The sequence below is a fragment of the Pholcus phalangioides genome, unplaced genomic scaffold, assembly GCF_987345545.1.
Source record: "Pholcus phalangioides strain wild (caught in Gottingen) unplaced genomic scaffold, Ppha-v1.0 ptg000039l_1, whole genome shotgun sequence".
NCBI classification, from domain to species: domain Eukaryota; kingdom Metazoa; phylum Arthropoda; class Arachnida; order Araneae; family Pholcidae; genus Pholcus; species Pholcus phalangioides.
This window is the reverse complement of record NW_028301625.1, coordinates 17,847,760-17,858,824: the sequence shown is the minus strand read 5'-3', so window position 1 is coordinate 17,858,824 and position 11,065 is coordinate 17,847,760. Positions and strand designations below refer to the sequence as shown.

The following is an 11,065-nucleotide window of genomic DNA, read 5'->3' as shown; positions in this document are numbered from 1 at the left end:
TACTTCATGTGTATTAAGGGGTTCTACCGCAGGCACTGAGCTATAAGTATAGCCACTAGAATAGCCTTATCAAGTCGCCTTAGCTATAAGTAAACCTTTCCTTATAGCTCAGTGACCACAGGTAAGACGGCTTCATACAACACCACACTAAATATATTTCTAGTGTGGTGTTGCTTCATATAGCTGTGTTTGGCGGCGTATGTCCCGTATGTGCAAACTAAATTTTCTGTACTTTTCTCGAAACAATATGGTCAGTATTTCTACATAGCTATTACCTGTGTAGGACGTCTGTTTGTTTAACCGTTGGTAAATCAATCTGCGTTGCAAGTTATTGGGAATGTGAGAATATATTAAATAAAAACCACTCTCTAAGAGTTCTATTTAATGCTTAAGTGATGTTTCTTTTTCAAATATGTCCTTCATTTTTAAAATGAAGTAGCTCCGCGTCATGGTATCAGTAAATCATATTTATTAATTATTTCTTTTTTCCTCAGATTTAATTATTTATCTGTGGCATATCTATTTTTTGTTTAAAAAAAATTGCTATAAATTTCTTAAAGATTTAGAATTCACACTAGAAATGAAAAAGTATTTGTGGAATACAAATAGGACAGAATATAAACAAATACAGAATATATATCTGCATCCCAGGTAAAGGGCACTATGTGTGTCCATGTTCACCAATATTTGTATAATATAAAAATTTTTGAAGTATTTTCGTAACACTATATATAGGTATATTATAGGGTCCAACTTTGACTTGATGCACCCACCCAACTACTGTCAAAAATGCATTGCACGTCAGCAAAGCATATGTTTGTGAAGAACTGAAAATATTACAAAAAAACAATAAATTTTTAATGATTTTATTATTTTTAATAAAGAGGGGCCTTTGTCCAGAAAAGTTTGATGTGGGCAATGTTGAAAAAATTAATTAATGATGTATCTCAACATTTGGAAATGTCTCTTCTCAACTTTTACAGACGTATTCATCAACAGAGTTTAACTGAAATTGCAGATTAAAGGATTAGAGATCAAAAGGGATTGCTTAAATTCGCAATTTTAACCAATCCGTGTCTGTCTCTAATTTTTTTACCTGCGGTTGCAGTTAAACTCTGTCTGTGAATACGGCCGTTAGCCTTACTTAACATTCAAAAAATTGTCACCAACCTGAACTAAATATAAATTTTTTTTGTAGATTATCTTAAAGTGTCTACGAGATCAAATACATGAAGTTTTTGCAAATATGCTCAATTTTTTGTAGATATAACAATGCTTATATGTCGATCAAACATGCACACACAAGCTTTCTTATTAGTGTTTCATTAAATCCTTTTTCTCATCAGAAAGGTGGGAAATTAAAGTACATGAAACATAGGAATGTATTAAAACATTGTTCTAGAGTAGTTAATTGCATTTAGTATATTTCTGGGTCTTTACACTTTGTTTTTTTTTAAGGAACAGGTGCTGTATAATCCAGACCGCCAAATCCAATATAATCCAGATCGCCAAATCCAATATAATCCAGATCGCCAACGCCGGCGCTAACCAAGATCTTGGCCATGATGACAGAAAAAAAAATCAAAAACCCCCAGCATAGAAAACGTAACAATAAGGGAAACCAACAAACATAATAATGAAAATATCACTTTCTAGACTAAACACAAGAAAACATATAACAGTATAAATATAAATAAGCTCTGGAGTAATTAAACATCAACAAAATCATAAGACTAGGTACCAGATAAGATTGAAAATGAAGCAACATATAAACTGAACAACAATAACATGATTTCTGGAATAAAAATATAAAAATCTATCTCAAATGATACAATGGTCTCTCCTGATGGAAAATAAATAAGCTCTATAATTAAGAATAAAAACCCAGACACTTTTTTAATAAGTAACCATCCTTCCTATAATGTAAATATTTTCTATATTGAAAAATAAAAACCTGGACTTTTTTTTTAATGCCTTGATTGTTTTATTATTTAAGTGTCTCTGGGTTTGTTCAATAAGTAACACAGGAGATTAAATATAGTGGCTCCAAATATAGTGGCTGGTATACATAAAGTAATAAATATTAAAGGTAGAAACCCTGAGAGAATGGTATCCAAAATAAATAATCCAATCCACACATTTCATTGTTGAAAATGTAAACCAAGCTGTATAGGTGTTGTATATTTTACATACTACACTGTGAAGGAAGGAAAAAAGAATCAACGGTTTTTCAAATCATTCAAACAGTCACAGCAAAACAAAGTAATCCACAGCTACTAAGCATTTAAAAACCCTACAGAACTAGCGCCACCTGCAGAAAAGAACATTCTGTTGTAATCTAGAAAGAATGAGAGCAACCACGCTTCTGGTAAGGCAGTCGCCAAGGAAATCTGGATTGTACTGAAGCTGTTCTACCACTTGATTTATGTAAATCTATATTTGCTAATGATAGGCACTTTAGAAAGATTACAAATGTGACAAAAATTTTATAACATATATTATAATATATATTTTTACTATAATAGATTTGAGGGCTCTGGGCACGCGTCCCCTAAAGCAGAATATCTCGAAATATATGACATACGTCACAGAACAATCTGAAGGAATTTTCAGGAAAATGTAGAATAACTATTATATGGGAATTTTTATTGCAGAACATTTCCAGTCAGCCGCAGGACTTGTTGCAGAACAATGTAAGACATTCTGCTTTTGGGCATGCATCCTTGGTGTGCATGTTGAAATCAGGCCCTAGTATAGGATACCAAGTCCTATTTCAATAAATAACAGATATTGACTTTATGAAACAAGCCAGCTCTGTAAGAAGACATACTAAAAAAATCTTTAATCCTCAACTGGCGTGGTGGGGTCAATTTGACCCCAATCCCCCTTCATCTTGCCACCCCTTGAGAAAGAAATGTGTCTGGACCATCTTCTTTTCAGTACCTTTCAAGCTAGTTGTTTACACATGTTTCACAAATTTATGATGCTATTCTTTTTTCTCCCTCTATATCATTGGTCAAAGTTTCCGTGGAGTCAAAACGACCCCACCACATGACTTGCGTAAGTCTTTTTTTGTATGACGACAAGAGTGTTCAGATTGAAATGGCAGTTTTCTTGATAACAGTTTCTAATTAGTCGTGAAACATTGATATCCGAGGTGAGTATAGGGATAGTGTTAGTGAATTGTACGTAAGATCTGTGTGATCAACATACCATAGTACATACCACAGTACAAGGACTGTGTTACAGACTTAGAATAAGACTAATTTTGGTGCTTGTGAAAATATAGTAAATATTTTTATTTGTAAATTTTATTTTCTGAGTATATTTCAATCGTATCTGTTCATTTTTTAATCATGAAAATTGTGTTCAAAAAATTAATATATAATTAAAAAACTTTCAAAAGTCATTTATCCCTCTATTTTCTTCGAATGTGTGTCTTGATAAAAAATAATTTTTGGGAAAATAACTAAAGAAATTGGAGAGATTATTTAGTGAATTAAATTGACAGATGAATGAAGTCATGTAAAAAACTCCATTGCTTTTATGAAGACTCTTTTTGTTGATTTTTAAAATGCATTAATACTTGCTGAGGTCAAAATGACCCCACTACACCATTTAAGGGTTAAAAGGCTCTTATGTAAAATTTCCCTTTTGTGACATAGTGCCCTTTATTGCTGACTTAAATATAAAATGTATGTTATACTTTTCATATATGTATTGGTGTATTTTATTTGTATGTTTCAGGAATACTGTGCAATTCTCAAAACAACTACATTTGAGGATATAATTAAGTATCACAATGATGGATATCCGTAGTGTTCTTGATTAGTTTGTGCTTTTAAAAGTGTGGAATACACAATTTGCAGAATAGTCAAGCATGTATTCCTTATTTGAAATAAAAAAAGTATTGTCAATTGGAAAATCTGGTAATGGCGTGTCACCTAAAATAAAACTTACATCGTATTGTGAATGTGATGGAAGAAGCATATTGGCTTTAGTTTGTGACAATGGTAATGTGTGTAAATTTTTTTTAAAAACATTTGTTGATTGTTTCTTTAATGTTAAAATATTTTTATTGAAGTTTTTCTGATTTCCCTCTATTCTATAATGTTGACTTATATTATTTGAACTCTTGTAATGAGTGACAGTTTTTGTGAATGTCACATATATGTATTTTATATTTCATGCATTTTGAGTGTTTTTTCTGAGCTTTTTCTTTCTTCCTAAGTTGGGAATTAGTACCGTTTACAATAAATAAATTCATCTGTCTTCCTAGAACTTCAGATGGGGTTATTTACTGTTAATGTATGACAGTTATCCTGAGCTGAGTTTTTAATTGAGAAAAGGGTTAGACTTAGACATTGGAATGGGTGTATTCATGGTACTTATAGACCGTTTTGGGTTAACTTTGCAATGAAGAGAAAAGTAGTAGAGCATGTATTCCTTCGCCTCAAAATATAGTTTCCATATATCAGAGGTTTATGATGATCATTATACAGAATATTTAATTTTTTCTGAGATTTTGAAAAAATACTGAAAAAAATATCATTTTGAACCGATGTTTATTCATTTAAAATTTTTAAATTAGAAAATATATTGGTTACTATTATCAAAAGCCTAACAACATTTTGGTGCGGTATCCTATAGAAACTTTCCCCGCCAATATCACCATCATGCTTTTTTCATTACACAATTATATATATATTTTATGTCATTTATTTGATTGAATTTTCCATAACGATACAATTTTTCATTCAGTTTCGCATCCAGTTATAGGCTTATATTGAGACGAATATTCAATCAGTTTTTTTTCTCCCGAAAATAGGCTTCAATGAATTCAGATATTCACTCATAGATTACAGGAAGTGTTCCTCTTTCACGAGAGTGCCAATACCATTGTGAGAGACTCTTTATGGGTGTAGGTTTCAGGTCCTCCTTTTTTTTATTTATTTATTTCCAAGTTCATGGGATAGGGGTGGTTTCCAAATTCCTATAGCCAATTACGGAGAGTGTTGACTCTGAGTAATGCATCTTCCACCCACAGCAGGGGTCCACGTTTTTCCACAGATGCCCCTTTAGTGTCTCTTCAGATAAAATAAAGAGGTGCCCCCAGTGGTTTTTAGTCTTGCTGTGCATTTATGTAACAGTTGTATCTTTCTTTTCACCGGAGGTAACCACACTGAAAAGTTCTCTGCTCTCTTCATTCTTCAATACAATATTTTTGGTTTTTGAATACTTGCTGTAAATAAAACTTGATAAGAATCATCCGTGATAACCTTGATATCACAGGATCACACAATGATCAATTTTTGAGCAGCGCATCAACAAGTGAAACTGTCGTGAAAGTATGTGGCATCGACGTGCACTGTTCGGGGGTGAGCGACAGAAATTTTAGCAAGAAAAAGTGAGTGAAGGAATTCTAAACCTTTTGGCATATAATTGTTATTATTTGGTACTATTCCGATATTGAAACGTGAAAACCAGGTTGATAAGAGTTGATCTGCTTTTTTTTATTGGCTTTAAAAATTTTATTTAAGGTTTATTTGTGTTCCATATAAATTGAAAAAAAATCAAATCCCTCCCTCCACACACATACAGTTTTTGAGAGCCATAGTTAATATACAGTATTTTAAAATTATATACTGATTTTTCGTATTATTGTGTAGCATTTTTCTGTAAATAAATTTCAGCTGAGGGAAGAAAAATATTGCAGCAAATATTACTATGTTTTTGAAATTTTTAGTTTTACTTACGGCGCACAAAAAGAAAATGATTTCAAAAACCACACTTTAATTTCTGAAAGTATCGACTGTGTTTTTTTCCCCACTATCTAGTTATTACTAACTTACTGTACTGTGCAATTTTTTTATATGCATCAGGCCTACAAATGCAAAAAAGGTGAGAATCAGCCATACCTTACTGCTACCGCACATCGATACATTGGTTGAAGGGCTTTAGTTGCCATATAAATCTAAGATGGGTTCTCTCGTAGCTTCCCCTTCACTGCAGAGTTAACCTGAAATAGACTATAGTACTGCAACCAGAGGACTATTGTGCATTATGCTCAAAAAACACATTCACAATTGCTTTGCGAATGTGAAATGTGCTCTGCACAAAGGTTTGAGCATTTCGGTCGTCATTTGATTGAACTCTGGGAGCTTCAAAACATTTGTATTAGACTTTTGCTGAACTAAAAAAAATAAAAGTCCTCTACTGAGGACTTATTTTTTTGGGATACTTCCTGTACCTAAAGCAAAGTTCAGCAACAATCTAATAGGAATGTCTTGAAGCTCCCAGTATTCAATCAAATGATGACCCAAATGTTCAAACCTTTGTGCAAACCACATTTTACATTTGCAAAGAAATTAAGTAGCTGTTTCTTCCTTATATAAACAACCTCTACAGGTGGAGTCGGTACTAACTCCCATAACATTAACCAGTCATCAGGTTAATTAATTTCTCCTTTTCCCCTTTTTTTGAAAGTTTGAAGTTAAAATATATTTTCCTGATTAAAATTTTTTATGAATACATTGAAAATGACTTCACATCATGTTCTTAGCTGTGTTTTTAAATTATCAAAAGAATAATAATTGAAATAATTACTAATTAGTTTTCAAAAATTGAAATAATTATACCAAAAATCTTCACAACTGCATATGCCGTCGTAACCAGATCACTGGTTTTAAGATATCTTTTAAGAGTGCAGTGACCAGAAAGTGGACCAACAGTGCCTTCTGCTAGAGATGTAAAATTCTCGAGAATAATCTTTCGGAGAATATTGTATCATCTTCAATAGTACTGGCCCTTGATGATAATATTCTCAGTAATATTCTCTGGACTACTATTATAAATAACTTAAGAATATTATAAGTTCTTGATGAGAATATTCTCCTGTTATTTATAATATAGTTACATATAATATCCTTGAGAATATTCTCTGGAAGGACTACTTTTATAAATTACTTGTGAATATTCTTATAGAAAATAAGAATTATTCTGAAGTAATTAATAAAACAGTCCTTCCAGAGAATATTCTTGAATATTCTTCAGTTACAGAAATCTTTCCAGAGAGTATTATCAAGAATATATGTAATAACATGCATTATATAATAAATAATCTTGATAAATAACTTGAGAATAATTGTTATTTTCGATAAGAATATTCTCTACTATTTTATAATAGTAGTCCTTTGAGAGAATATTCTCTGTCCCTGTCTCTCTTCCCGTCAAGAAGATGGCAATATTGAAGTTTGTAGACCACAATTTAAAAGTTTGAAGCAAGAAAATTAAACCAAGAGGGCTGAATTGCACAACTTTTAAAGAAATATGAGTGATACAGAATTTAAGTGTATGTGCATTGAAGAAAACAACAGTTCTCTATCTGTTCTGTATTCTTAGAATGAAGGTGATTTTATAAGAATTGCTTCCTTTATCAATCACCTTTGGTTTAATTTTTTGTTCTGAACCTATTTCTGAAAATTTATCTTATTTTAAAATAATTTTTAAGGTTTTAATCTCAGGGTTTCTAAAATCTCCATAACAAAACTTTTAAAACCTCTCACCATGACCAAGAAGATATTGTGAGAATATTCTCGAACTAAAAGTTGCCATTGGGGGTGATTATGTCAAAAATTGCTTTTTTTAAATGTTTCATGCATTGAAAACTGATTTATATTTCATAATATAAATAAAATTAGTAAAAAATGTTTCATTATTCACAAGAAAAATGAATATTCTCAATTATTCTCTAATTTTTACATCCAGGAGAATATTCTTGTTCTCCGAGAATATTCTCACCTCATCTCTCTTCTGCCTTAAACTAGGACAGTCACAATTTATCTCTTTTGCCGGCCTCACTGGCCTTTAATATTCAGTCAATCTTACAATCCCCTGAATGAGTTGAAAACAGTATCTCTAATCAATTCCTGTTAAATGCCCAAAGCTGGCTCAGGACAATTGAAAATAGTCTTGAAAACCCCTTCTAGCTAGTTTGTCATCCAATTCATTACCATGATACATACCTGAATGACCAGGTACCTGGCAAAGCTTGACTATTGTTGTTGGATAGATTACAAAGTGTAGCATAATACTCCTAGAGTACATGAGGGGACATTCAAATATTATGTTAGCAGATTTTTAACCATTTTTGACCCCCTTCTTGTCAGTAAAACTTTGTCAACTCTTCCCACACCTCCTAACGCATATTGGGATCAGAGGTGTATGCAGTGGGGGCACACAAGCTCCCTGTGCCCCAGACAATCAAAAATTTATTTTTGATGCAAAAAATCCTGGTGATGAACATTGGCACTGCAGAGAGGCTTAGTTCTAAGGTTGGCATGTATACATAAGTGAAAAAGCAATAGTATTACTTTCTTATATCTTTGGCCAGAAATGCAGAAAATTGTCCTATAACTGAGAGAAATTTATAAAAGCCAGGGTGTATAAATGAAAGATTACTGTTACTCAACCCTTTCATTTTCTGTGACAGCAGTCCAAGAACTCTCTGATCATGCCTTGCATTTAATAAAGTATATATATTTGTTCAGAACTTAAAATGAATAAAATTCAATTCTAGGGTATTTGGTGTTTCACTACTGGCAAAAAGATCTGGAATGCCCAGTTATTCGCCAAATAAACTGGCTTCATTCTTCTGGTAAAGAAATCAGAGCTATAAGTTTTGATCCACTTGGAGCATGGTTGCTTATTGTAACAGCTGATGCTTCTATATACATTTTGCCAGTACTTTTCATTTTGGTATGCTTTTTTATTTTAAACATATATTTATATCAATATACAATCAAACCTCTCAAGGTATCTGACTATCTTTCTTGTCACTTTTCTCAAAAATGGTACTGGAGTGAACTTTAATAATATTTTTTGATAGAAAGTGTCCCAAATGGTGGTAAATTTTTGACTACCTATGTCATTTCTATGACAAATTTTAAGCAAAATTATTGTAATATTCCAAACATGCAAAAAATTCTATGAATGGAATGTTTTGTTATTTTCACAGTACATTTAACCAGTTATGTTGTGCAGCTTTTTTCAAAATTTTAAAAATTGTATGGTATGCTCATAAGTTAAACTCAAATCTGTTAATGTAAGTGTGCATTTTTTGAAATTTCATTGTACATATCGTGTATAAAACACTGTAATTAGATAAATACATACAACAGACCTTAGATTTTGGTTCATAACCTATAGCAGAATATCATATTAAAATTTCGTAATAATATAATGAATAGAAATTTTATAAATTGTCTTTCAAGCTGAAGTAAAAAATATTAAAAATAGTATTCTTTGTAAAATGGGTTTAAAGTTTTTATTAACTGTTTACTTGTATGTAAAACCCAACACTAAATTGAACTTCAGTTCTATGCATTATACAAACAAAACAAGGCCTGCTTGGGAATCACAAGAAATATGGCTTTCATAAAAAGTAAAAATTGATATTTTCTTCCAAAATGATGTTTTCAATGTAGTCGGATTCCGTGAACAGGAACTTGTCTAATGCAAATCAAGGTTAAACTTCCATAAGTTTTAACTTCTCTAACCCAAATTTTCAATATCTTAAAGTATTTTTAATCTCCAGTGCATTATTGTCTTTGAATCAAATTTCTATTTCTCAAATTTTCTATAGTGCTAAATAAAATTTCTGGAAGTACAGTGAAACTTCAGTCTAGGAGCATGAATGTGCCTGTAATTCAAAAACACGTATATTAAATCAAACTTCCCCATACCAAATAATCAGGGTTGGGTTTTTAACGTGACAAGCATCAAAAGCTGGTTTAAACTCAAAAACTGGTTTAAACCATCAAAAACGATGACGAATGAATGTCTTTTGATAATGTTTTGAACACAATAGGTATATAACATGATGAAAAACTTAATTTTTTGCATATTACAATGTTTTATTTTCAAACATTAATTTATTACAATAATTAAAACAATGTTAATTGCAATTTTGAATTTTGCAACATAAGAGTCTAGAACATATAAAATATAATTTTATGGTTAATTTATCTAAGCTTATCTTAACTTTGGTTCAATTTGCTAAGCAGAATAGAGCTGTTTATTCAAAATACGTATGATAGGGCATCAGGGTTAGGTTTTTGACCCCAGAAACTAACTTGGTATTAAAACTGTCAAAAACTTTTGTCAATGATGTCAAATAGTTTTTGTTAACTTGATATGTTGAATAACAAAACATTTACTTTTATGTAGATAGAAGGGTTTTATATTCAGATTTATAATTACTGAGGAAAAATAACTATTTTGATATTTTAAATTTTTTGATCCACCCAAAATTTTATTCCTTATAAAAATTCTCATGCAGCATCTGTTAATACACTAATTAAACTCATTTATTTTCCCCTAAAAATTTCTTAGTCCAGTGTCTATAAATTCAGAGTGTTAAAGAGTATTTTCAACCAAAGCAGAGCTGATAGGACTTGATCCCAAATCATTTTTTTTTTGCATGTTTGAATACAACTTCAATTGGAAAACCATTGCATTATAAATGCTAGTAAATATACCATATCATAGTGCAAAAGTAAAAATAACTAAGTTTGACTAAGGATAAGTTAGGAGTTTCTTGAGCATCATATACAAGCAAGCATTGTGAAATGAAATGCCATTTTAGTTCTACAGTTTAGTATTTTGATCTGTAAATATATTTCATTGTTATGCACAATAAGAGTATCGTTTTACGTATAAGTGATTATCTAGATAATTTAATAACAGAAATCCATATTACATATATGATGTAATAAATTTTTTTAAACATTTATCTACTGTAAAAAGAGTACAGCAGACAGTTTATATCAAAGTACATATATAAGCAGTTGAAGAAATTTTGGAAGGTCAAGAACCATCTTCAATCAGAGAATGTCAAATCCTTCCATAGTTTTCCCTTCAGTGTTTATGTTATGCTTTATTCAAATTGTATATTTTATAAGGAAAAAACCATATATATTTTTTGTGCAAAATAATTCTGTAAAGAGTAGAAAATTATTTTACAATCGTATTAAATATTTATTCTTTGTATAAATATTTAGTTACT

General features: G+C 31.0%; 1 protein-coding gene across 7 annotated transcripts in view; it reads left to right on the top strand.

Moving 5' to 3' along the window:
* Nucleotides 1–318: 318 nt before the first annotated feature.
* LOC149065639 (uncharacterized) overlaps nt 319–11,065 on the top strand; it is a 232,941-nt gene continuing 222,194 nt past the window's right edge. For 2 of the 7 annotated variants that reach the window (XM_089253547.1, XM_089253543.1), the window contains exons 1-3: nt 331–451; nt 3,748–4,013; nt 8,579–8,757. In XM_089253547.1, the coding sequence (XP_089109673.1) occupies nt 3,881–4,013; nt 8,579–8,757 (312 nt within the window). In that variant the 5' untranslated portion in view covers nt 331–451; nt 3,748–3,880. Of the gene's footprint in view, nt 652–3,747; nt 4,014–8,578; nt 8,758–11,065 lie in introns of those variants that run through there. The other 5 variants (XM_089253546.1, XM_089253541.1, XM_089253544.1 and 2 more) reach the window with 4 other exon arrangements.